The following is a 26,668-nucleotide window of genomic DNA, read 5'->3' as shown; positions in this document are numbered from 1 at the left end:
GGGAGGCTGACAAGCAAAGAACGCTATTTATCATAGTATTCTATAATCACTCGAAAAGAAAAAAGAGAATATATTATTTTATTAGTATATATACCAGGAATTAATTGATGTACAAGTCGGTAGTAAAGTAATTAATGAAGTTAAAGTAGAAACCTGATTATAGCCGCGATGTTGGATGGCATCGACAATGTTTTGAAGATGGAAGCCACCTCTGGAGGTCTGGAGAATGGTGCCACCGATCTTGTGCCAGTTGTGGACAAGCTTGGGGTTAAGTTGCAGGGGTTCCAATTCCTTGGAGTAAAAGCCACGGTAGCCAGCCTTGATACCGAAAATTTGACGGACAGAGTAGAGGTCCCAGAGGCCAAGAACGAGCTCTCGAACGACGGTGTTGAGGCCCGGGCAGAGGCCACCGCAGGTGACAATGGCGGCCTTTGTGCTTGACACCTGGAAAAAGATTTGGCGTCGTGGGCCAGCGCGGTGGTAGGCAGCAACAGCATCATCATCATCATCATCATCATCTAAGGAAGTAGCAGAAGCAGAACTAGGTTGGTGTTGGTAGTCGTAGACGATGTGGCGGAGGACAACGTCGGACGGGGTTATGTAGAAGCCATGGGAGTGGGAGAGGTGGTAGAAGGGGTTGTCTTCAAGTGGGTTGGTGTGGCTGCTGCTGCTGCTCCTTTGAAAGCCGCCTGATGATGATGATGAGAGATCATCATCACTACTAGTAGTAGTAGTAGCGTAGTTGTCGGTTAGGTGGGGTAGCTTATGGAGCTTCACACGATTAGAGAAAGACAGGTAAATTAACTTATTTCTTGTTGTTTTTGGCTCCGTTGTTCCTGTTGGGTTGATTTGGTTGTGGGAATAATCTGGGTCCGCCTCCATCGTCTCCTCTGTCTAGCTAGCTGATTAAGCTATATATAATCAGTTATTAGTTAGTTTTGTAACTTATTAATTGCTGTTGAAACTGAGGATCAGCACAGCATGTAATGTAAGGTAAGCCGTTAAGAGAGAGAGAGGCCAGGCGCACACAGCGGTGAAGTCTGAACGCGATGGAGAGCAAAAAAGAACAAGAAGAAGAAGAAAGTGCAGGTGGCGTGCCCTCTTTCAACTTGCAAGACAGTAGACACGTGCCCTCCACGTAGCTAGTGATTTGTGTTGCAAGACAATATAGGACGACGCGTGCCCCACTCCACGTACGTTGTGATTTATCGTGGTCGATCGAGGAGGAGTAGGCAATTGCAAATTTGCAATGCTTGGCCCACCACCATCCCCCTCCCCCTTCCCATGATTCCCAACACAATACACACAAATAATGATCACAGAGAAACAACACAAGACCCAACATTTTGCTGTGGACTCTTGACTTTTGACTCTCGAGTCTTGACACTGAGGAGGAGAGGCAAATTGAGTGGATCCTGGATATTAATTAATTAAATTCAAAATTAATGAATCATGATCATATAAATTTGGCTGGAAAAATTACATTAATATTAATTTAGCATCACGTCATGCATGGTTACGTTGGCCAAATACTAACAAATATTGAAAAGGGCTTGGACTTAATTGGAATATTTGCGTAGCTTAATTAATATTCATTTCATGGAGGCTCTAGGTTTTAGGGTCTTCATACATCTGCGACGGTGATAATGTCAGTAGTCTTAAACTTTTTCCTTAAGCTCTTAGCCAAGTTGCAGGCGTCTACTCCTTGACCAATCACCACCACTATGTCTCTCTCCTCTCTTAATCCCAAAAAGGTCACACCTGCAGTCAAGCAGAGAAGATGAGAATGGAGTTTTTCTAATTATATTAATGATGGAGCATGTGCTTTTGTATTTTGTATATATTTATAATTACTAACTCGCCATACCATCTGCTTCAGCAATAATTTTGAATGCCTTCTGTTGGCATTTCTGGCAATTCATAGGTACTTTCATCTCAATCTTCTTAGTCTTACACTGCATATCAAAACCACAAATTTATAATTAAATGGGGTTGGATTGGGTTGGGTGAGCGTGCTACTGCTGCATGAGTTATAATAGAAATGTAAGACAGAGGAACAAAGGCGTGCTTGCTAAGTGATGATATACACATACATACCTTCATTTTGTTCCAGTCTTTGGTCAAGTAAGAATAAGATATCACGGATGTTCGATCTCCAAGACCCAAAGATTTGATTGCACTCAACACACACACCAACGATATATATATACTAGTTCGGTTCTGCTTCTATTTATACCATATCTAACCGACTAATCAGAAAACGACACATGAAACAAGGACCTATGAGGAGGACCCATTAAATTTGACAATCAATTGCGTCCACAAAATACCATCGGCATGTTGTGAGTCTTCGGCATCATGAACTGCCGATCGTGGCTAAAAACCACATTTCATTAGGGATTTCACACAAGGACACATGATGCCTCATCAGGCAATGTCCATAGTCCCACATCGAAATCTCATTTAAGATGCATATCTCCCAAAATATATAAATATGGGCACAAGTCCCCAAAATAAGGTAACTGCGACATTCGGCTATTTAGCTATCACTCTGTCTAGATTACTATTCACTCAATACTTAACACCTAACTTAAGTATTGAGAGTCTTCAGCTGGTACCACACTGGTGCCCAAGGTCTCACTGCTCGTACTTTGTCTCGCAGCTTACCCACTCTGCCGAAGAGGGTGCAGGTTGGACTCAAAAGTGTATGACCATTTTTGTAGTGTATGACCATTTTTGTACATCAACAGCTGCTTTCATGTGTATGTATGTATATGGATGGATGGATGGATGGATGGTAGCAGTGGTGATGTGAACTTGCCTTCCCTTGATAGCCTATAATTAATAATAATGAGGCTGCTCACAGTTGTCGTGCCTCACAGAGTCACAGTCATAGACTCATCAACTAACATAACATTGAGTTATTTTTGGATAATTTCCTACACTAATGGTATGTTTTTACTAATCCGTAATTGAATTAGGAGGAATTGAATTGAAGAGGAGTTAGATTGAGGAGATTTAGATTCCGGATTCTTATTAAAATTGTATACTAAACCATATGGATTGAGGGGAGTTATATTATAGATTCCTATTGAAATTGTTTACTAAATTATATGGAATTAGGATAGGAATGATATTAATTACTAAATGTCCTCATTGTTTGGTTGAAGTAGTTGGCAAATTTGGAATTTTAAACATTGTGTGAGGATATAATGAGTAAAAAAGATGAATTCCTAATAGGTTAGTTCTCTATGAATTAGAATACCACCTTCCACTCAAGAATTAAATTCCTCAAAAATCAGAAATTCAATTCCTAATTTTGTGTTAGTTCCATTTACTTTTTAATTCTTTGATGTGAAGTAAACACATGAATCCTCCATTAATAAAATTCAATTTCTTCAATTCTAAATTAATAAATACACCATAATAATAAAGGGTAATACAACATTGCTTCACTTTCCCTTTTTCTGGTCTTGACATGTAATGTAGCCTAGCCCAGTAGGTATGCATTTAGTCAGCTGCGGGTACTCAATAATAAGCAACTTGTGGCTGAGGTTTCAATTCAACCTTAAGTCCCTTTTCCATCTTTTTTTTTTTTTTGTTTTCTCTGTCTCAGTTCAATGTGTTGCATGCATAAAAGATGCCCGATAGACTGATAGTGATGCTCAACAAACAAAACAATAATGAATCTCAACAATTATTGCATGCAAGATGCCTGATAGACTTGGTAATTAATGAATAAAAGCATCTTTAGGAGGTCTCTAACTTTTAACAAAATTTTAACTAAAATAGTTAGAAAAATCATTATAGCAAACTACTTAAAAGGTTGACCTATATGACAAAAAACTTAAAAGTAGTTTTCTCCGGCAATATTCTTTATTTTGACTAATCTATAATATTTTATTATTTTTCTCTCATCATCTCTAAATTAAAAGTTTATTAAAAATCAAAAAATAAAAGGTGAGAGAGGGTTGTATGCCTAGGGAAAGAGAAGATGAAGAAATGAAGAACCCTTAATTTCTCTCCTCTCCAAATGTAGAGAGCCACCAAACTTAAGTAGGGAGTTCTCTAAAATAGAGAGTTAGATAGTAAGTTTACTGAAGTTGCGTTTTGCCCTTATTCTAGTTAAAATAGCTAAGAATCAGAGTATAGCAACTCTGTTGGAGATGTTCTAACATGTTAGTTCCACAGGAATATCATTCAAATCCCAAGGGTAGGTAGAATTAATAATGCGTTGAATCAAAATCATTAATTACAAAAATTTGAAGATTAGATAAAGTGCATATGCGGCTGTAGCTACCCTGCTTTGGATTTTCTTCCCTTTTCCTCACCCTTGGATTTTAAAACCCAAAAAAAAAATAAGCATGAGCCCAGAAAAAGAAAAGGGCCCGCTTGGACAACATTTTATTAAAGGCCACACAAAGAGTTTACCCTTATTTTACCTTCGTTAATACAAGATTCTGAGAGGCCCAAATTAATAACCCAAACAACGAGTGATCTGCTGCAGAGAACCAGACTTACGCAAACCAATGTCCCATTTAGAAATTATAATTCAGATTCTATCAAATCTTAAGAAGAAAAAAAAAACAGAAAAGAAAAGGGAGCAAATCTCGGAGGACGGATTAGAAGCAGCTTGGGTTTAGAACTTTAGATTAGTTAGTAGAAAATCGTTAATAGAATTCTTGTTGTGTAAGAGTTTGGCATTCAAAGGATTGTTTTCAACGTAGGTCTCTTCCGCTGAATCAATCATAATTTGATTTGAACACAAACATATGTATATATACGCACATAACATATGTATAATAATAATCACTCACAAACAGAGCCTCTTGTCTTGCTTGCTTGTTGCAATTGATTAATTTCCTTGTGATTTGATCACAGAGAGAGAGAGAGAGAGAGTGCTAGTTTCTTCAATAATTAGTGCAAGCAAGCGCTGACAAAGCAAAAATGTGGATTGGAAAGCTTTCATGTTTTGTCCAATTAATGTTTATTCTTTCTCTGTTTCAAGTACCCGCTTTTGCAATAAAAAAGGTAATCCCTCCCTATAATAATAATAGTAAATCTACGCTGACTACAAATACAAATTATATATATATATATATCTATTTTGCCGTCTCGCTGCTGCTGCATTGCATTATTTGTCAAAAACTAATCTCTGTTTTGTGATCATATATCGACAAGTCTTACGTAGTGTACCTGGGATCGCATGCACATGGTCCACAAGTCTCAGAAGCTGATCTTCATCGTGTGACTGATTCCCATTCTGAATTCCTCGGATCATTCCTGGGAAGGTACTAGCTAGTATCTATCTTATAATCTCCCTCCTTCCGTCATCCATGATTTCTTCTTCTTCTTACAAGCTTGTGCGCGAATGCATGCATGCAGTACCCAGAAAGCCAAAGAAGCAATTATTTACTCATACAAAAGGCATATCAATGGTTTTGCTGCCATCCTTGAAGATGAAGAGGCAGCTGAAATCGCAAGTATGAATCCTATTAATCAATAGTATTAGTTATACAAACTCACATATGCATATTATTATTATTATTATTATATATGTGTAATTAATTGGTACGTACTGCCAATGCAGAGCATCCAAAAGTTGTCTCAGTTTTTTTAAACCAAGGAAGACAATTACACACTACTCATTCATGGGACTTTATGTTACTGGAAAAGGATGGAGTGATCCACCCCACTTCCTTATGGAAAAGGGCCAGATTTGGTGAAGATACAATCATAGGGAATCTTGACACCGGTAATTTTTCTTTTCTTTCACCATTTTCTTTCAATTCGAATCTTGCGCATATTAGTTCATTTCTGGTAGTGTGAAATCAGTTGGTGTTTAATTTCTGGTGCTTGCTTGGTAGGTGTTTGGGCCGAATCAGAGAGTTTTAGTGACGAAGGGATTGGACCCATTCCAGCAAAGTGGAAAGGAATCTGCCAGAATGACACCACCGGTTTTCCTTGCAACAGGTCAGCTTTTCCCTTTTTCTATACTCCTTCCTTTACACTGTGTCAACTTGTTCTTCTTCATACCTGGTTTTGATTTTGATTTACAGTTGGCGATATATGTGCCATGAATATGGTTTTTAAATAACCATCCCATCATATTAATTCATCTCATGAACTGCATGCATGCAGGAAGCTCATCGGTGCAAGGTACTTCAACAAAGGATATGCTTCGTATGCAGGGGCGCCATTGAGGTCCTCGTTTAACAGTGCGCGAGACCATGAAGGTCATGGTTCTCACACTCTATCCACAGCAGCTGGAAACTTCGTAGCTGGAGCCAATGTGTTCGGCTTGGGGAATGGGACTGCCAAAGGTGGTTCCCCCAAAGCCCGAGTTGCTGCATATAAAGTGTGTTGGCCACCAATCAACGGCAGTGAATGCTTTGATGCTGATATCATGGCAGCCTTTGATGCAGCCATACATGATGGGGTTGATGTGCTTTCAGTCTCACTTGGTGGGGACCCTTCCAATTACTTGGATGATGGCCTTTCCATTGGGGCATTCCATGCTGTCAAGAATGGTATCGTTGTGGTATGCTCTGCAGGAAATTCTGGTCCTGCCGCTGGAACTGTCTCAAATGTTGCACCCTGGATGATAACCGTGGGAGCAAGTACCTTGGACAGAGAGTTTCAAGCTATTGTTCAACTCCGAAATGGGCTGCGTCTCAAGGTCTTCTTTCCATTCACTTATTTATCTCTCTACATAGAGATCTAGCTGAAGTGATTAGCTTTTCATGGTATAATTTAATTAATTAGTTTCTTCTAATTCCAGGGAACGAGCCTTTCTAAGCCTTTACCGGAAGACAGATTTTATCCACTTATAACTGGTGCACAAGCTAAAGCAGCTAATGCTTCTGCCCATGATGCGTAAGAATCAACCTTCTATTTAAAAGCTATATATATATATATATATATATATATCCTCTGCTCAAATTTTGGTGAACTTATAGCTAGCTAGTGTAGTGATTTTTTTTATCGTCAGTGGCATAATTAAGTGACAATTTGTACACTGCAGCATGCTTTGTATAGGAGGAACACTAGACCCACAGAAGGTGAAGGGTAAGATTTTGGCCTGTCTTAGGGGTGATACTGCAAGAATAGACAAGGGTGAACAAGCAGCTCTTGCCGGAGCAGTTGGGATGATTCTTTGTAATGATAAGGCCAGTGGTAATGAAATCATTGCGGATCCTCACGTACTCCCAGCCTCGCAAATTAATTATACGGATGGCATTGCTGTAGTTTCCTACATTAATTCCACAATGTAACTCTCATTCTCTCTTCCCCATCTGAAGCTAGCTAGCTTTATTTGTCTATTTTCTCTCATTTAACTTTTATATTTTAACAGTGATCCACAGGGATTTATAACGCCCCCAACAGCACAGCTGAACGCAAAACCTGCTCCATTCATGGCATCCTTCTCCTCTCAAGGACCCAACACTATCACTCCTGAGATCCTTAAGGTCTTGCTATATATACATATATGATTTTAATAATGCTGTTATCCCACGCATAACTTTGTATATTACATATACACCAACATTAAACATTTCATGATTTCACCACTTCTCCTTAATAATTTCTTTTCACTGTCTTATGAATTGTTCAGCCTGATATCACTGCTCCTGGTGTAAATATCATAGCTGCCTATACCCAAGCAACCAGCCCTACCAATGAAAGCTTTGATAAGCGCAGGATTGCGTTTAACACTGAATCTGGTACCTCTATGTCGTGCCCTCATGTTTCTGGAGTTGTAGGCCTTCTGAAGACACTCTACCCTGACTGGAGTCCATCTGCAATTAGATCTGCAATCATGACAACTGGTGATCATTGGACTTCATTTTCCTTTCTCTGCATTTTTCTCCCATTTAGTCTCTACCAAGACACGTGAATTTAATTACGTTGTCCAATATTTTGACCATAACAAATATCCGTGTGTATGTACTAATTAATTATCTTCATTTCTCCAATCTTTCACCAGCAAGAACGAGAGACAACACTGCAAATCCAATGAAGAATGCTTCATTTATTGAGGCAACGCCATTCAGTTATGGTGCGGGTCATATACGACCAAATCGCGCCATGGATCCTGGCTTGATCTATGACCTAACTGTCAATGATTACTTGGACTTTCTTTGTGCCATTGGCTATAACAAGACAATGATGCAACTCTTTTCTGAATCTCCTAATTACAAATGCCCCAAGTCAGCCAGTCTTCTGGACTTCAATTACCCTTCAATAGTGGTCCCTGAATTGTCTGGCTCAGTCACTGTGACTAGAAGGGTGAAGAATGTTGGTTCTCCTGGTACCTATGCCGTTCGTGCTCACAAACCACTTGGAGTTTCAGTTACAGTTGAGCCTAATATCTTGAAGTTTAAAAATATTGGTGAAGAAAAGAGCTTTAAGGTGACCCTCAAAGCTAAGGGACTTGGTGTAACTAAGGACTATGTATTTGGAGGCCTTATCTGGTCGGATGGCAAGCATTACGTAAGGAGTCCAATTGTAGTTTCCTCAGCTGCTGCTGCTGCTGTTTAGACATAATTGAGTACGTAATCGGCTCATCAACAGAGTAATTAAGAGTAGGCTGCTAGCTAGGAATCTAGTCTTTGGTTTCTGGTGAAGGACTAGATTTTTGTAATTCTATAAAACTTTTCACTTTTTATGTTCTTGCTAGCTTTTAGTGCAGGGGGAGGGTTCAATTCAGGTGAGTTGAGGGGGGAAAAGATGAAGAAATCACATGCGGTTCCATTCTCATCAAACTTCCCCCCCCATCCCACCCATTTGCCAATTTTATAAATAATTTTTAATAGAGTTTTTAGCCTGAATAATACTCATTTGTTAATTATGCATATCCAAATTTCTTCAGTTTAAGGAATAAATTACTGATTAAAATAAGGTAGAATTCTTGAGAGCACAGTTCAAATCTTATATATATTAACCAACTGTGATACTCTATACCCATAAGTTTGGTGATGTAATAATGAGGACAGAATTGTCCTTAAAAAAATGAGAGGACAGTTAATCCCCATCATTCAATTTCAAAGATTGAAAATGACAGAAAGTCCCAACCCGAATGTAAAATGTGGTCAGTAAGCGCTCAATGCTGCAAACAAAGGGAGGCTGATCCCATCCCATCCCATAATCTCGATCTCTACTTATAATCAATCATCTGGGAACGAACTTACATCACATATTCTCCTCCTCCAACATTGTGTCCCGCTTTTTATATATAACGGTCAATTTTACAGTTACGAGTAGAATGTGTTAACTTACTAGTATATACATACACTCTCCTCACCTTCTGTTGCCGCCATGCTTCAGACCACCGTGTTTTCTCCATCTCCCGGAGCCCTTCAGCTCAACCACAACCACAACCGCAGGATCTTCTCGTGGGGACGAGGGTCTGTTGGTGTTAACAGCAGCACTAGTAACACATGGAGGCAATCTTTGTTTGTCAGCGCAAAACCTGTCCTTGAAGATGGTGTTCTCAGTGTCAATGGTAAGGAAGTGTTGACAAAAGTGCCTGAGAATGTGGTTGTCACACCATTGACCAACTCATCCGCATTTGTGGGTGCCACTTCTGAAACTGCTACTTCACGCCATGTTTTTAAGCTTGGAGTCATACGGTATGGAATTTCTTCTTGTTCCAGGATTTATTTTCTTCTTCTTCAATTCACAGCTGATCTGGCTACGGTTGATTCAATATGTTGTTCATCTGCTCATTCAGATTTCAGAATACCCTGTTTCATTTTCATGAACTTTATCATTATGAATTTGAGATTGGAAAAAGCCATGTTCTTAAACACCTACAAAAACCAAGGATTGGGTGGGGTATGTAGGCCCGTTCCTCAGAGCCAGCCCTGTTCAGCCGGTAACTCAGATGTGTTTTTTCGTGATGCAGTGATGTCAGATTATTAAGTCTTTTTAGATTTAAGCTTTGGTGGATGATACCACGAGTGGGCAGTACGGGAAGTGACATTCCGGTTGAAACTCAGATGTTGCTCCTTCAAGCAAAGGAGGGACCAGATTTTGATGCGTTAAAGGAAGCTGCTCCTTATATCTTATTCTTGCCTGTTCTAGATGGTGAATTTAGAAGCAGCTTGCAGGGGAATTCATCGAATGAGCTTGAGTTCTGTGTTGAAAGTGGTAATAATTCATAAAATCTATGTTCAAGTATTTTTCTTATATTCATCTTCCCTTTGTTTTTGTTTTTTTTCTTTCTTTCTCTTCCCTTTCTATTAGAATTTAGAATTGGTTTGAGCATTCTTAAAGAATACTAGCCATCTGGTTCAAACTTCTCTGCTGATGCAGCAGTCATGTTCATTTTCCATTTTATGGAAGAGCAGGGCCATAGAATTAGATAATTTTCACTTGGCTGATCTATCAGATACAATAAAATGATGCCACTGGATGATTCTAACCTCCTATCACACAATTCACTGAGCTAGGTTAAGTGCTTGTACTCTTCTGCTTAGAAAGACAATGTAGAATATATATATTTGTTTTCGAGCTTGGTAACTTAACTTAGCATTTTGATCCATTTGAGGGAGGAAAAAAAAGAGAGAAAACTTTGTTCCCTCTGACCTTCTCACCCATTTTGCTTCTTTTTCTAGTCTAATGACATGGGCTTCTTATCTAATCTGATAGGTGACCCAGCTATAGTTACCTCACAATCCCCAAAAGCAGTTTTTGTGAACTGTGGGAACCATCCTTTCGATCTGTTGAAGGAATCTATGAAGTAGGTTACCTCTGAGCAAAATTTTGAGTTTCAAGTAAATTATTTAGCTTAATGATCAGAACACTTACAGAAAAATAGCATTACATTTGTCGTACATAGAAACAAATTTCTGTTCCATATTCAAGCATCATACCGAATCTTAGTTAAGTCATATAAGACCAAGACACTCACACTAATTTATTGAAACTAAAGTATTTTAACTTGTGATCATCTTCAGGATTTTGGAGAAGCATTTTGGAACCTTTTCTCTTAGAGAATCCAAACAGGCAAGTCAGCCAACGTTTTAGACCTAGAGGGCCAAAATTTTAAATATCTCAAGATTTAGTCAACTACTATGATCAATAACGCATCCTGTTATGATTTCCTGATGCAGATGCCTGGAATGCTAGATTGGTTTGGCTGGTGTACCTGGGATGCCTTTTATCAAGGAGTTAATCCTCAGGGAATCAGAGAAGGCCTGGAAAGGTAAATCTTGTTTCACTTTTGTTTCCTTCAAAATGATCTGCAATAAGAAGAGTTCCTCATCATATATTCTTTAATATGTGATCATAAACCAGTTGCATTGAGAAGGGGTTAATCTAGTACTAGGATGATAAATTCCTTAGTTATGAGACCATAATGATTATTCCCTATTATTCCTAGTAACATATTCAGGAGAGGAGAAAACATATCGTCTCTTTTACAGGTAAGAAAAATATAAAGAATACACACAGAGGAATGGGTTATAACTATGATATATATAACTAGATCTGGTCGGGATCCTCTGTAAAGCTTGCTTCTAAAGAATGTGATTTACTTTGATGAAAATCCACATAGAGCTAGAATATCTTATCATTATATAGCTCTTAATGGGAAGATGTGCCATTGTGAAGATGCTGCACCAACTGAACATCATATAGCTTTGTGAGTCAAATATCTGAATGGTACGTACGAATTAGAGCAATAGACTTGTTATGGTCTTGCGAATTCTTTATTGGATTACCCCTATTTACTCAATTAAATTGACTTAAATTTTTTTTTTCTCCTGTTACTTTGATGACAACTCATTTGTTTAAAATCTAATCACATTCAAACGAACATACACAGTTTATCACAGGGAGGTACTCCAGCTAAGTTTTTGATAATTGACGATGGGTGGCAAGATACGTCAAATGAGTTCCAAATAGAAGGGGAGCCATTTGTTGAAGGATCACAGTATGTTCATTATCTTTTCTTGTCAATTTAGACGCGCATTCAGGCATACTGATTTTCCCCTAACTGCAGGTTTGGTGGTAGATTAAATAGCATTCAAGAAAATAATAAGTTTCGTACAACAACCAATAAAGAGGCTGAAAGCGAGACACCAAGTGGTCTGAAGGAATTTGTTTCTGAAATCAAGGCGAATTTTGGCCTCAAGTAAGGTTTCAATTATGCACGTCTTAATTACCTTACCTTGTCATCTTATGTAGAATATATTCGCCTTAAGTGGTCTGAACTGAAGCAAACTGCTGCAGACAGAAAAACTTCCGCAACAATATTGGATGAGTTTTAAAAATTCACCACGAACTCTAGTGTTATGTCTGTGCTTATATGGGTATATATTCGTACTAATTGGAGTTCAGCGCAAGTTTCGAGAAAACTTTGAAGTTTCACTGCTCTCTGTAGAAGATTTTATTTATTATTTAAACTGTCTATGAAGTGAAAATGAACCGGAAATTGTTCTAGATTTACATAGACATGTTCACTAATTGTCTGTAAAGTTTTATCACCACTGAACGCGTTTTACAGCTGCATGAAATTCTCAAAGAAAACTGTTTCATGTCATATTTCCCAAAAACCATCAAATTGTCAGCGGTTGTCCAACATATATACCTACCACTTGGACAGCTAGTGTAAATCTATGATGTCTTCATGAGTATCTTAGATCTCTTCTCTGGAATCTTTACCTTTCAGGATGTTCCATTAATGCTTTATTTTATCCAAACTCCCAGGTACGTCTATGTATGGCATGCCCTGTTGGGATACTGGGGAGGGCTTCTTCCAAATGCTCTTGGAACTAAAAAGTATAATCCTAAGCTAAGATACCCAGTACAGTCCCCCGGGAATTTGGCAAATATGAGGGACTTGGCCATGGATTGCATGGAGAAATATGGTGTTGGTGCAATAGATCCTGCAAAGGTGTATCAGTTTTATGATGATCTACACGGTTATCTTGTTTCACAGAATGTGGATGGGGTTAAGGTCGATGTTCAGAACATACTGGAGACTATATCAACTGGTTTAGGAGGGCGCGTCTCTCTAACTAGACAGTTCCAACAGGCACTCGAGAAGTCCATAGCCACCCACTTCCAAGACAACAGCATAATCTGCTGCATGGGCCAAAGCACTGACTCCATTTACCAGTATATAATTTATGCTTTACAATTCCCCCACCCCGAAGATTTTATTCGAAAACGTAGCAACTTAAATATTCAATTCATACAGTGAATGTCACTGAGAACTGTGACCAACATTTTGTGCATGCTATTTTTTGCTCTTTACTTTAAGGTTTCCACATATTAAGGTAACCTCCCAATTGTCTATTGCAGTTCGAAAAAAAGTGCTATTACTCGAGCATCTGATGATTACTACCCAGAAAACCCAACAACACAGACACTACACGTTGCTGCTGTGGCTTTCAACAGCATATTCCTTGGTGAAGTTGTTGTCCCAGATTGGGACATGTTCTATGTATGGTGTGGCGTAATTACTGTTAAATTAAGCCTATCGCTGTTTTTCTAAATGCAGAACTTAAAGTGTTAAATTACAATTTTCAGAGCCGTCATGATGCAGCTGAGTTCCATGCTGCTGCTAGAGCTGTGGGAGGCTGTGGAGTCTATGTTAGGTAAGTGACAGTGGAGCTACATGAGCTAATGGAGGCATGAACAAAATATGATTAAATTGATAGTCCTTCACTTCACTTGAATCTTTATCATTTGCTTTTACTGCTCTCAGTCTCTCAGCCGTGTCCAGAATTAAGTGATTACCTATGTCATCTTTTATCTATTTATTTGTTTGGCATTGTGAATGTCTCACTAATTTACTGAATAGTGACACATCCACAATTATCAGCTTCTCTACTTTGTACATGTTAGATCCTACCTGCTGCCCGCAGGTAGATGTATAATTTACAAATTCCCTGCTTCTCTGCTTTGTATGCTAGTTCACACTTCATAACTGCTGCTGCTGCTGCAGAGGCATGTATACCATTAAGAGTACAAGTTGCACGTTTTCTAAACTAGATTGATGAATCATCATGCTATATTAGTAATATCTCAGAATGGTGTAGCTATGACTAATTTTAGAACATGCCACAATTGACAACAGTGACAAACCTGGCCAGCATGATTTCGAGATACTTAAAAGGCTTGTACTTCCCGATGGGTCAATTCTCAGAGCTCGATACCCAGGGAGGCCATCGCGGGATTGTTTATTTGTTGACCCAGTTATGGATGGGAAGAGGTATATATGTACCTCCCAATCAATCCCACTTAAGTTGGGTTAGGTTGAAGATGAGTATGATATTCTTTTTCTTTTCTTACAACCTTCTCTGCTTGTGCTTGCTGATAGCCTTCTAAAGATATGGAATTTGAACAAATGCAATGGAGTTATAGGCATTTTCAACTGCCAGGGAGCAGGGAAGTGGCCTTGTGTGGAAAACATTGTTGAGGTAAAAGCTAGTGCTGCTGAGCTATCCGGGCAGGTGTCCCCTGCAGATATTGAGTATTTCGAAGAGGTTTCTGGGAAGCATTGGACTGGAGATTGTGCAGTCTATTCCTTCACCAAAGGTATTATTCATGTCATGGCTTGGCTGTTGAGTTAATTGAATGCCTTATTTTTACATATGTTTTTTTTTGAAACAATATACAATTTCAGGGTGCCTGTCTCGTTTACCAAAGGACAAGTCGTTTGAGGTCACATTAAAACTTCTCCAGTGTGATGTCTTTACTGTATCTCCTATTAAGGTTTACAAGCAAGAGATTGAGTTTGCAGCTATTGGATTATTGAATATGTACAATTCCGGTGGAGCAGTTGAAGCAATTGACTGCTTTGGTGATGAGTCTAGTTGTGAAATACACATCAAGGGAAGAGGAGGAGCTGGTAGTTTTGGAGCATACTCCAGTTTAAAGCCCAAAGCTTGCTCAGTCAACTCCATAGACGAGGAGGAATTTGAATTCAGAGGTGAAGACAATCTTTTAACAGTAACACTTCCCCCCAGAACAAGTTGTTGGAACATTATTCTAAGTTATTGATTGAATTTGAGGCCTATTATTATTTTCTTTTTACTTTCCAGCAAAGCAAAGCCTAACCTCTAACAACATTTGTAATTTTAGTATGTATTCATTTTCTTTTGAAGCAAAGAATGAATACATTGTCAATAACCATCGGCCTCCTACTAATATTGCTTCTCTCCACTTTATTCGATGAGTTTTAACTCTCAATCTCAATCTCAATCACACCAGCTGAACACTTGTTTCTGATTTAGTTCCTTGTTTTTATGGTAAACCAGTGTGGCTTATTCAATTAAGAGTTCAATTAGGACATACAAACAAACCAAATTTAGCCAACTCATTGTTGGTTTATTTTAACCAAACAAATACTATAAATACTAGTATTGGTTATTTGCAAACGTCTTTTAATGCTGTCAATAACACTCCCAAACCTACCTACCAAAAAGATCGATTAGACATAGTGAAAAAGGGTCTAGACTTGCATATCAGAGGTCTCAGATTCAAATCTCATGACATTAATTGTGCGTGTGTATGAGAAATCTTCCACCTTTTAGTTTAAACTATCGTTTGTATATATATATATATTAAAAGAAGCGAATGGGCCATGAAATGAGAGACGGCCCAAATAGGACCAATTTGGACCAACTGAGGGGGTAATGGTTTTTTATGTTTTTTTTGAGTTGGGGCCTAAATCAGTGGGTGATGTACGTGAAGGAGGAAATGACAGCGAGGACGGAGAGCGGAAGTGTATAGAAGACGCATTGCTTCGCTGCAAACTGTTTTGCTTTTGGTCTTGCTCTGTCTGTCTGACCTCCCTTTCCTCTCCTCTCTTGTTTCGGTTTCTTCTCCCTTGTTGATCTCCTGTTCCTGTATAAATACACACAAACAAAACCAAGCTGTATTTTCTATTGGAATCAGAATTCAATTGAAATTACTGACTACTTGGCATCATACATCATTCAAACTAGTCCGCCCAGCCGAGAGAAAGATCTATCTCACTCAAACTTGTTTTTGTTTATAGATAAGACTTAAGTGAGGGAAGAATGTCTTACGCGTATTTATTCAAGTACATCATCATCGGCGATACTGGTACTTCGTAATTCTAATTGCTTAGATTTATTTATTATTCCTTCGTAATCGTAATCGACAACGTGATCAACTTCTTTATATCCTTCCTTTGATTTGCGATTTGCTAAATTTCTGTTTTGGATTTTTGTTTCCTTTTCCGAGTAATTAATTAATAACTGATTTGTTGTGTTGTGCAGGAGTTGGAAAATCATGTCTTCTTCTTCAGTTTACCGACAAGAGGTTCCAGCCAGTGCACGATTTAACCATTGGTGTTGAGTTCGGAGCCAGGATGATCACCATCGACAACAAACCAATCAAGCTCCAAATTTGGGACACGGTTTGTAAATTCACTCCTGGTTTAATATTAATTTTATGGAATATATGCTTAATTGCTATGAATTTGTTAAAGCTTTTCTGTTCACAATTTTGTTTGCAAATATGCAATAATAATAATATATCAGGCGGGCCAAGAGTCTTTCAGATCCATTACACGGTCCTACTACAGAGGGGCTGCCGGTGCGTTGCTTGTGTATGACATCACCAGGTATAGTTTCAATTCTAATCTCATTCTCAATTGTCTTGGACACAGCACAAACGTATCTATCAACTACGATAATTCTTTCTTTTTTAAGATAGTACATCGATTGTTTGTTGCTCTATTGTTGTACACTATTACACTTTTTTTTACCGCCATGTGGTAGATATTACTGAGGTTGCTCTATTGTGTCACATTCAATAATGGTCCTGTGGTTTTTCGAGTAAAATGTCATTGTTTCTGCATTGATCCATTACAAGGTTCTACGAGTGTATATTTTGATACTACTCAATTGCATTCGGAGTAGGTGTTTCTATCACAATTCACACATTTCATAATTCCTCAATCCAGTGGGGTTAGGCATAATAAGGCTTTTGCAGTATTGCCTAATGCAATGGAAAAGTACAAACCCAAGCCAGATCCCAGTAATCTACTACATCGATGTACAAGTCTAGTTAAAGAGCATTACACAGCTTGCTTGATTTAACATATATATTTATTATATTTATGCGGCATGTCAAGGCACTGTTGATGACAATAGTTCATTGTTTTTACTCTTAGGAGGGAAACTTTTAATCACTTGGCTAGCTGGTTAGAGGACGCGAGGCAACATGCAAATGCAAACATGACAATAATGTTAATTGGTAATAAGTGTGATCTTGCTCACAGACGGGCTGTGAGTACTGAGGAAGGGGAACAGTTTGCAAAGGAGCATGGACTGATCTTTATGGAGGCCTCTGCTAAAACTGCTCAGAATGTTGAGGAGGTGACAATAGATTGCCTTTTTGATGGACACTGTTTTGTTAAGAAAACCCAATCCCTTTGTGATGTTTGATTTTGCCTTTATTAATACTAGTTATTTTTCGTTCAGGCATTTATAAAAACTGCTGCAACCATATACAAGAAGATTCAAGATGGAGTTTTTGATGTATCAAATGAGGTTAGCTTTCTTTCTTTTTGTATTCTTCCTTACATCTCCCCCTAACCTTTTAGTCGGCATTTTAGTAAAACATGTAAAAAAATCTCAAAATCTGCTTGAATGGAGCATTTTGTGAATGTCTAGGATAATGATCGACTGTGTGGTCCATGGAGCCATTATGTGAATGCATCTTGTTCTGACTGATTGCAGAGTAAATTTCTTATATGATTGCTAATTATCCTTGCTTAGAATTTAGAGCAGTCTGAAATGTAATGGGTAAGCTCACACTTGAAGTATATAGAGTATCTGTTGAAATCTCTGTAATAATACAGAGATGAGGCTGGGTTGGGCTCATGTTTCGAAGTATTGACTCTGAAAATATTTGAAATTGTTCCACCATCACTAATTATTACCTTATACCTATCATGTCATTCTCTTTGTATAGTTACCCGTACATTAAACCACTACTGATTGGACCTGCAATAAATAGACAATACCACAATTAAGTCAAAATGAACAAGAAATTCCTTCCGGCGAAGATTCAGATACAAAGTAAACAATTTGTAGTATTGAATGAATGAGAGCCGTATGGGCTTTATTCTCAAATCTTGGTCTTGTTTGCAGTCTTATGGCATAAAAGTTGGATATGGTGGAATTCCGGGACCATCAGGAGGCAGAGATGGCTCTTCCTCTCAAGCTGGAGGCTGTTGCAGTTGAAGTTTGATTTCATTTTTCACATGAATGCAACTTATCTGGTGTATTTTACATTCTTGATTTTTTTTTTTATAACACTTTTTTGGTGGTTAAATATGAAGATTATGAATCCTTTTCTTTATAAAGAACGTCTTAAAATTGAAATATCTGTATAATTTTTCTTGATGTTCTAATTTGATTGTAAATTAAAGTCATTTGAATTTAACTCTGTTGAATGAAACTGCAGATTGTGAATAGAGAGAGAGACTCATTATTCTATGCTTTATTGGTGTTCAAAATAACAAATAACGAGTCCTGCAGTCAGTAGCCACACTACAATTGGTGGCCTTGAATTATGAATTTATGAATTTTTTTTTTCCTTTTCCGTTCTCTTGTCTTGAATTGGAAATGGTCTTTCCACGAATATCCCCTTTTATTTTTATTTTTATGTTGGTAGGCTACACGAATCCTAGAAAACATTTGAAAAATGAAAATGTGGTAACTATCAAAACATTTGTGGTTGTTTAAAATCATTTTCATTAATGAATTCTCTCTTCTTTTTTTTTGGTTTAAAAATAAAAATAAAAATGAATTCTCTCATTTTTGGGGTTTCATTAATGAATTTTCGCAAATAAATTTTCGTATTTTAAGGTTTCACTAATAAATCGCATTTCATGGTTTTAAGAATGAATTTTGGCATTTTGGGGTTTCGTCAATGCTTTTTTGCATTTTAGAATTTCGTGAATGAATTTTTTAGTTTTAGGGTTTTGTTAATGAATTTGTGCATTTGAGGGTTTCGATAATGAATTTTCACATTTCGTGGTTTCAAGAATGAATTTTTGCATTTTGACCTAGTGAAACCTTAAAATGCAAAACTCATTGACGAAACCACGAAATGCGAAAATTCATTCTTGGAATCAAAAAGTGCAAAAATTCATTCTTGACACCATGAAATACGAAAATTCCTTTATATGCCCCAAAATGCGAAAAACTCATTAACGAAACCTCAAAATGCGAAAAAATCTTAGACAAAACCTCAAAATGTGAAAATTCATTGATGAAACCTCAAAATGCGACAATTCATTAGCAAAACCCTAAAATGAGAAAATTCATTCACGAAACCCGAAAATGCTAAAATTCATTCTTGAAACCACAAAATGCTAAAATTCATGTGAAGTCCCATAATGCAAAAATTCATTCATGAAACCCTAAAACGCGATAATTCATTCATGAAACCCTAAAATGTGAAAATTCATTTGTGAAACTCCAAAATGCGACAATTCATGACTAAAGCTCAAAATATGAATATTCATTGACGAAACCCCAAAATGCAACAATTCAATAGCAAAATCCTAAAATGTGAAAAATTCATAATCTTGAAATCACATAACGCAAAAATTCATTAGCGAAACCCCCAAAATATGAAAATTAATTTGTAACACCCCAAAATGTGAAAATTCATTGACGAAACCCAAAAATGCGAAAATTCATTAACGTAACCCCAAAATTCGACAATTCATTTTTGATACCCAAAATGTGAAAATCATTCACGAAATCCCAAAATGTGAAAATTTATTGACGAAACCCCAAGATTCAAAAACTCATTAGGGAAACCTCAAAATGCATTAATTTATGTGAAGCCCCAAAATGCGAAAAAATTCATTGACGAAATCCCTAAATAAGAAATTCATTGACGAAACCCTAAAATGCAAAATTCATTAGCGAAACCCTAAAATGAGAAAATTCATTATTGAAACCACAAAATACGAAAATTCATTTATGATACGATACCTCAAAATAAAATGATTCCATTTCTGTTGGTCACACATACATTACGTCCACATGTGTGGTCCTAACAAAAACACCATTATGTTGGACTACATTAATAACAGTGTGATTTAAATATATCATTTAGGTTCGTCACTTATATGTTACATCCACATATATGCTTGGGATGTGCTCCAATAATGCTCTCAAGATCTTCTAGGGTTCGGAAAAATAAATAACATTAATTCAGAAATGATAGGAAATGCAAGGAAAAAGTTGAATCAATAATCCCTATCCCCATTTGGCTTTTAATGACGTCAAATTTCGAACTCTAATTTTATCTACTTATACTTCTTTTTTAGTTATCAAGAGAGTGTAAGTGAATAAAATTGGAATGGAAAAATCACCGTTAAAAAAAAAAAAGTCTAACAGAAACTAATCGGTGTACGCTATGAACATACACACGCCTATTCTGCCAGTCATAGTGATTGAATATTATTTGAGGAGCTAGCTTTGTTCAGATCTTGTAATCTGATATGTCAAGACATATATCTAAATCCAAATCCAAGGCCTTGTACTTGTACAAGAAGGCTGCTGCTGTTGGCATTCAGAAACTTTCATTATCGGCGGCACAGTTGAGGACGTCTGCAACTCGGGCTTCCTGCACGGACTCGGAAGAAATTTCAGAAGGCGAAGACTGGTACGCTTCCCATATCATCCAAGATAAGGACCTTCTTCGCAAGAGCCTCCACAATTCGGGAACAGGGCTTCATGTTCTGGACTTGGTTAATCGCGGTTCCTTGGAAGCGGACCGGACTCTGTACAATAAGTTACTAAACAGATGTACCCAGATGGGCAGACTTCAACAAGCAAGAATTGTGCACGCTCACATCCTTACTTCCCACTTTAAAGATGACCTTCCCATCCACAATACCATCCTTAACATGTATGTCAAATGCGGTAGTTTGGAAGACGCTCGTAACTTGTTTGATCAAATGCCTAGCAAGGACTTGGTCACTTGGACTGCCTTGATTTCTGGCTATTCTCAATATGATCGACCTCAGGATGCACTTGTTTTGTTTCCTCAAATGCTCCTCCGTGGCCTGGAACCCAATCAGTTCACCTTGTCTAGCTTGTTCAAGGCTGCTGGTGCTGTGTCTGATGATAACAACAAGCACGGCAGGCAGCTTCACGCTTATTGCCTTAAGTACGGTTTTGATACCAATGTTTATGTGGGCACTTCTCTTGTGGACATGTATGCTAGGTGGGGCCATATGGATGAATCCCAGTTGATCTTTGACTCCCTGGAGACCAAGAATGAGGTGTCTTGGAATGCTTTGATTGCTGGGCATGCTAGGAAGGCTCAAGGAGAGCATGCTCTCAGGTTGTTCTGGAAGATGCTCAGGGAAGGATTTAAACCCACACATTTCACTTATTCTAGCGTCTTTACTGCCTGTGCCAGTGCAGGGTCTATGGAGCAAGGCAAGTGGGTTCACGCCCACATGATAAAATCGGGTGCTAAGCTTGTTGCTTTTGTCGGGAATACTCTTCTTGACATGTATGCCAAATCAGGCAGCATTGAGGATGCAAGAAAGGTTTTTGACAGGTTGGTTAGACAAGACATTGTTTCTTGGAATTCTATGCTTACTGGATACGCCCAGCATGGGCTTGGACAGGAAACTGTACAGCGGTTTGAAGAAATGCTGAGAATTGGAATCCAACCTAATGATATAACCTTTCTTTGTGTTCTTACTGCCTGCAGCCATGCTGGTCTCTTGGATGAGGGACAATATTATTTTGACTTGATGAAAAGTTACAACATAGAACTGCAGATTTCACACTACGTGACAATTGTTGATCTTCTTGGCCGTGCAGGTCTTCTTGATCGAGCTGCGAAGTTCATAAGAGAAATGCCGATTGAACCCACTGCAGCTGTTTGGGGAGCCCTGTTAGGTGCCTGTAGGATGCACAAGAATATAGACTTGGGCGCTTATGCTGCTGAACGTGTTTTTGAGCTTGATCCCCATGATTCAGGCCCCCATGTCTTACTTTCTAATATCTATGCCTCTGCTGGCAGATTAAGTGACGCTGCAAGAGTGAGAAAGTTGATGAAAGATTGTGGGGTGAAAAAAGAACCTGCTTGTAGTTGGGTGGAGATTGAGAATGCAGTCCACATGTTTGTGGCAAATGATGATGCTCACCCGCAAAGAGTAGAGATCCTTCAGATGTGGGAGACGATTAGTGGGAAGATTAAGGACATTGGATACGTCCCAGACACTAGCCATGTTCTTTTCTTTGTGGACCAGCAGGAGAGGGAAGTCAAGTTGCAGTACCATAGTGAGAAGCTTGCTCTAGCATTTGCGCTTCTTAACACTACTCCAGGATCCACCATTCGGATCAAGAAGAACATCAGGGTTTGTGGTGATTGTCATTCGGCAATCAAGTACGTCTCAAAGGTGGAAGGGAGAGAAATCATTGTGAGAGATACAAACCGGTTCCATCATTTCCGCAATGGCTCTTGTTCTTGTAGGGACTATTGGTAGCGCTAATTGCATGTGGCTAGTTGCATTGCATACAAAAATAATCCTTTACCTGACTGTTCGTGTTTGGGTCCTTGTGATTCATGTGCTTGTGATCTGTGATGCGACAGTCTTCCTCTTTAAATTGAGAAGAGGAACTTGAGCCTCCCATTCTGGAAGCAACTTCACATTATTTGCCCAACTGTATCTTGTGAGCTATGCGCAGCAGAGGAAAAATTTGTGCCAAAGTGCTGTGAATTATGAACATCGAGAATGTCATAAGGACAGATGAAAGCTTCGATGGAAGTTTTTATTTAGTGAAGAAGATCATGGATTACTACCTGACCTGTGAGGTTTCCACATACGGTAAGCAGTCAGAGGCGAAAACCTATGAAGAGCCCTCCAAAAGATGATGAAATTATTCAATTTATCAGAAAAGGATCAAATTATATCCTGTGGCACAAGCATGATATGCAGAATTTCTTCTATTGAATACAATTGAGGGCAGAGTAACATTTGTTGAATACGATTGAGGATATATTCGCTCTTTTCTCATTGGATGAGAGCAAAAATTTCAAGCTTCCAATGTGATAATTGTTCAAGTTTCTGGAAATTTCAGTTAGAGATCACATCACAGTGGCAATGTAGATAAAGTCGGTCATATCCTACATTGTAAGAAATTTCTTTTCTTAGATATTTGAATTCGTCTCAACCGGAGCATTGAAAGGTCTACTGTATTGGAGGCGAGCAATGCCCGAGTGACAGAAACAAGAAAAGATTGTGATAGTTCTCTGGTGTCTGTCACTAATATGTAGCAATGTTGAACAATACGATAGAATGAATGAAGGTGTTTTCGTTTTGTTGGAATAAATGGATTGAAAGCCGAAAAGTGAAATGGTATGAACTAAACTTACATTGCTTGCTTGGGGTGTTTATGACGTGGCAAAACTAGTGGAGACAAAACGGAGGAAGAAAAAGCAAGGGAGAAAAGGATGTGGGGGTGGATGCCTTTGCCTGTGGTATTTGGAAGTTGGAAACTGAAAAAATAGAGAGGCGAGAGAGAAAGGAAAGGAACGCAAAAAGAGGAACTAACCCAACCCAACTGTTCCATTTCATTCTTGATGGAGAGAGAGAGAGAAATGGGTGGGTAAAAAGCGTGATGGAGGAGTGTGTCTGTGTGTGTGGTTAGAGACGGTTTAGCTTAAAATCGCGTAGCGTGTGAGCAAAACTCTTTTGTAATCATCATTCTTCAGCAGACGTTTCATACATTCGACAGCTCCAGATATACAAACTGCCTCTGCCAAAGCCCAATACAGGTTACAGGTACGTAATGAATGCAAAAAAAAAAAAAACAAATTTGATATAAAATTGATATTCAAAGTTCCAGCATTTCCATCAGATCAGACTCGCTCTTTCTTGTACCATTTCAATAATTCTATATTTGAATCTCAAGGTCACAAAGGTTCTTATGTGCGCATTCAGATGCATATGCATTCCTTCAATTTATTTTGCAATTAATTTCATTACGCATACGATACCATTGCCAACTTTTGAAGCATCTAGCTAGGAATTCACCCATCTGATTTTAGCATGTCCTTGCTGATTATGAATCAAGTTTAAGCTGTGTATTTTATTATTAGTATGAGTAGTTTTTTCATATATAATAATATATAATATATATATATATATATATATGTATACATGTAATCTATAGTTAAACCTATATTATTATGATGAGTAGAGCTCTCGCTCCCAGAGTTTGTATAATTTTGTTCCTCTATATTATTATTTCTATACATTACATAATGAGTTTTCCTATATATTTTTCATGAGCAGGAACTTATTAAGGCTTTCATTATATAAATGGAGCGTGACAGCAAGAAGAGAGTAAGAGAAGGAGACGAAGGCCACAATAATTCTTCTCCTTCTTCTTCTTCTTCTTCTTCTTCTTCTTCAGAGAGAGAGAAGCATGTAAAGACAAAAGATGGTCCCATTAATTATGGTATTTTGGAGTTGAAAAATGACGTACTCGAATACAAGGACAGCAGCAGCAGTACCAGTAGCTGTTGTAAGACATCATCAGAATCCCACTGCGCATTAGGAGTATTTGATTTTCCGTGGCTGAAAGATGGTATAATCTCCCAATCGGAGGAGTGGATTAATTTTGAGGACGTCTTCTCATCACCAGTACTGGCACTGGATGACACACCCACCTTTACTACTAGTAGTAATCCTGGTCATGGTATAGGTATTGATGATCAATTTTCTTTCTCCGCGGCGGCGGGGCGGTGTTTCTATCAGACTCATGATCAATCCGATCATCAGGAACTACTCCTAGACTTTCCTCCAGCTAAGGATAAGCTTGAGGAAGATGCACGGCGAAGTCCTCGAGATCTTAATCAAGATGATGATGGCTTGGAGAATGAGGGTGCGGATTGCATTTGGACCTTCCTGCTCAATCAGCCGCTTCATCAACAGCCCAACCCAACTAATTAAGTTTACATTGTTATTATTATTATTATTATTAACTGTGAGTTATGTCGCATAAACAGAAGATAAACTTGGGCATGTAAATGCAATGCAAGTGCAACGCGGGGGGATGGATGTGTAGCCAGAGGCAGGCCCAGATGGGACTACTTACCAAAGGATCGATTCCTCACTCAGTCCTGGCATGGCATGGCCAGCCAGCCAGCCACCCGTCTCTCTCCCTCCATCTCTTTTTGCCTTTTTCTTGTTTACGCTCCTCCGCCATTTCTGTTACACTTTTGTAATTTATTATTGTCCAATTAATTCTTATTGGGTCTCTTACTGTTCTGTTTGTTATTAAAACCAAAACCAATTGGAAATTAATCAATCAATGGACTCAAAAGTTTTTCAAAATGGAAAATCATCACAGTGGCTGGCTGGCAGTGAGGCAGTGAGGCAGTGGCACTCTTCTTTTATACTCTACAATTACAATCATTAGCATCATCAATTTACCAACCAAGTGACTCCTTCATTATTTCTAACAACTCTGCACTGCCTATGAATTTCCACAACAACTCTCTCTCTATGCACAATTTCTTAAATTTGCAAAGGGTAAGGACAATTTTATTTTCTCTCTGTAAGTCTCTAGTGTATGTACCCTTCCAAATTCTTTCTTAGAATTACAACCATAAAAACTTGTCATTGTCCCATTCGCGAGTTAAGAGCCAGCCTTCCGTTCCTCGACTCTTTTTAAAGTACCTCTTCAGAAGTTAATTATAACAGAAATGTGCTTGTTAATTAGCATGAAACACAAGTGTGCATGTTTTAAGAATGAGATTATACGAGGCGGGTGAGATTAGTTAAAATAATTAAAAATTTATAGGAAAAAAATAAAAAAGGTGTGAAATTTAAGGAATGAAAATCAAGTGGCTACGAAATGGGAATGGCCCAGCGAAAGGAAGCGAGGCTGGCGTGGCGGGCAGCGGGCAGCTTCTAATATTGTTGTGCTTGTGCTGCCGACACTCTTTGGTGCTCCAAGAAGAGCTCCATTCCATGATCCATGAATGTTATGTTATGTAGGTCAGGACTCAGCTCATGCTTGATGTGTCCCTGGGGGGCCTTTTTACGGTATCCATAAAAAATTTCATAGATAATGAACCATACATTTCAAATTATAGAGTGATTTGATTCTTTTTTTTTTTTTTTTTTTTTTCAAATGTGAAAAAAAGAAATTACAAAGAAAAAATTACGTGAGTACGCAAGTCCGAAAAGATCAAAATAAAAAGGAGAAGAACACGCCAAAGGAAGGCTCTGCTCCCATTGATTTGATTTCGTGCTGAGCTTAATTGAAAAGTGGAGAATATTCATAAATAAATACAACTTACAAGTTAACAGGCTGGCTAGCTTTGTTTGGAATGGGCGTTGAGCAACCAACCAATTATAATTTTGGTTGGTTTGGGTTTGGAATACCTCTTATTGCAGTTAAGAGAGAGAGACTGTTGTGCAATGTGCATTTGTGATCTCGTTTCGTTTACTTAAATTACTTTGCTCTCTTTGATTGATCAGAAGCTGACTTTGCTGTGTCCAGTCCAGTCCAGTCCAGTCCAGTCCAGTGTTTATGATCATGGGTGTTGTGTTCCAGTTCATTTTCACTTTTCAGCTTTCAGTTAAAATGCAAATAAACAGCCGTCAATCACGCGTGTCTTG

At 38.3% G+C, this 26,668-nt stretch overlaps 5 protein-coding genes across 8 annotated transcripts in view; 4 read left to right on the top strand and 1 right to left on the bottom strand.

Annotated features, from left to right (window-relative positions):
- Positions 1-1,122, bottom strand: part of LOC18781540 (ATP-dependent 6-phosphofructokinase 2) — a 4,490-nt gene extending 3,368 nt beyond the window's left edge. The window contains exon 1 of the mRNA XM_007213689.2: positions 154-1,122. Within this exon, the coding sequence (XP_007213751.2) occupies positions 154-882 (729 nt within the window). The 5' untranslated portion in view covers positions 883-1,122. The remainder of the gene's footprint in view (positions 1-153) is intronic.
- LOC18780350 (subtilisin-like protease SBT5.4) lies at positions 4,948-8,541 on the top strand. Its single transcript, XM_020563008.1, has 11 exons — positions 4,948-5,031; positions 5,182-5,291; positions 5,386-5,483; positions 5,591-5,755; positions 5,868-5,973; positions 6,142-6,679; positions 6,782-6,876; positions 7,025-7,270; positions 7,355-7,469; positions 7,616-7,829; positions 7,988-8,541. The coding sequence occupies exons 1-11, from the start codon at positions 4,948-4,950 to the stop codon at positions 8,539-8,541; spliced, it is 2,325 nt and encodes a 774-aa protein (XP_020418597.1).
- LOC18778819 (probable galactinol--sucrose galactosyltransferase 2) lies at positions 9,114-15,162 on the top strand. 2 transcript variants are annotated; one of them, XM_007213541.2, is made up of 13 exons: positions 9,119-9,632; positions 9,908-10,152; positions 10,654-10,744; positions 10,962-11,010; positions 11,118-11,209; positions 11,831-11,938; positions 12,008-12,139; positions 12,715-13,125; positions 13,312-13,453; positions 13,540-13,607; positions 14,090-14,224; positions 14,333-14,550; positions 14,639-15,162. In XM_007213541.2, exons 1-13 carry the CDS (start codon positions 9,319-9,321, stop codon positions 15,013-15,015), a joined length of 2,382 nt encoding a protein of 793 aa, XP_007213603.2. In that variant the 5' UTR covers positions 9,119-9,318; the 3' UTR covers positions 15,016-15,162. The 2 variants fall into 2 exon arrangements, with proteins under 2 accessions (XP_020416762.1, XP_007213603.2); XM_020561173.1 differs by lacking the exon at positions 14,639-15,162 and having other exon boundaries at positions 9,114-9,632; positions 14,394-14,544.
- Positions 15,687-18,488, top strand: LOC18780950 (ras-related protein RABB1c). 3 transcript variants are annotated; one of them, XM_020562884.1, is made up of 7 exons: positions 15,701-15,794; positions 16,016-16,083; positions 16,260-16,399; positions 16,524-16,606; positions 17,159-17,363; positions 17,469-17,537; positions 18,141-18,488. In XM_020562884.1, the coding sequence occupies exons 2-7, from the start codon at positions 16,038-16,040 to the stop codon at positions 18,231-18,233; spliced, it is 636 nt and encodes a 211-aa protein (XP_020418473.1). In that variant the 5' UTR covers positions 15,701-15,794; positions 16,016-16,037; the 3' UTR covers positions 18,234-18,488. The 3 variants fall into 3 exon arrangements, with proteins under 3 accessions (XP_007212049.1, XP_020418473.1, XP_020418474.1); XM_020562885.1 differs by having other exon boundaries at positions 15,766-15,784; XM_007211987.2 differs by having other exon boundaries at positions 15,687-16,083.
- On the top strand, positions 20,216-25,375 carry LOC18779163 (pentatricopeptide repeat-containing protein At3g24000, mitochondrial). Its single transcript, XM_007214157.2, has 2 exons — positions 20,216-23,818; positions 24,332-25,375. The coding sequence occupies exon 1, from the start codon at positions 20,513-20,515 to the stop codon at positions 22,517-22,519; it is 2,007 nt and encodes a 668-aa protein (XP_007214219.2). The 5' UTR covers positions 20,216-20,512; the 3' UTR covers positions 22,520-23,818; positions 24,332-25,375.

The sequence above is a fragment of the Prunus persica genome, chromosome G4, assembly GCF_000346465.2.
Source record: "Prunus persica cultivar Lovell chromosome G4, Prunus_persica_NCBIv2, whole genome shotgun sequence".
NCBI classification, from domain to species: Eukaryota; Viridiplantae; Streptophyta; class Magnoliopsida; order Rosales; family Rosaceae; genus Prunus; species Prunus persica.
The sequence above is the reverse complement of the archived record's forward strand: the minus strand, read 5'-3'. Positions and strand labels throughout refer to the sequence as shown.

Excerpts from the sequence above, each read along its gene's own strand:
- LOC18778819 (XM_007213541.2), top strand. The coding sequence starts at position 9,319 with ATGCTTCAGACCACCGTGTTTTCTCCATCTCCCGGAGCCCTTCAGCTC. Across the intron at positions 10,153-10,653 it reads TGAGTTCTGTGTTGAAAGTG|GTGACCCAGCTATAGTTACC; the intron begins GTAATAATTCAT and ends CTAATCTGATAG. Across the intron at positions 14,225-14,332 it reads CCAGTTATGGATGGGAAGAG|CCTTCTAAAGATATGGAATT; the intron begins GTATATATGTAC and ends GCTTGCTGATAG.
- LOC18780350 (XM_020563008.1), top strand. The coding sequence starts at position 4,948 with ATGTGGATTGGAAAGCTTTCATGTTTTGTCCAATTAATGTTTATTCTT. Across the intron at positions 5,032-5,181 it reads CCGCTTTTGCAATAAAAAAG|TCTTACGTAGTGTACCTGGG; the intron begins GTAATCCCTCCC and ends TATATCGACAAG. Across the intron at positions 6,877-7,024 it reads AATGCTTCTGCCCATGATGC|CATGCTTTGTATAGGAGGAA; the intron begins GTAAGAATCAAC and ends TGTACACTGCAG.
- LOC18779163 (XM_007214157.2), top strand. The coding sequence starts at position 20,513 with ATGTCAAGACATATATCTAAATCCAAATCCAAGGCCTTGTACTTGTAC.
- LOC18780950 (XM_007211987.2), top strand. The coding sequence starts at position 16,038 with ATGTCTTACGCGTATTTATTCAAGTACATCATCATCGGCGATACTG. Across the intron at positions 16,607-17,158 it reads CTTGTGTATGACATCACCAG|GAGGGAAACTTTTAATCACT; the intron begins GTATAGTTTCAA and ends TTTTACTCTTAG. Across the intron at positions 17,364-17,468 it reads CTGCTCAGAATGTTGAGGAG|GCATTTATAAAAACTGCTGC; the intron begins GTGACAATAGAT and ends TTTTTCGTTCAG.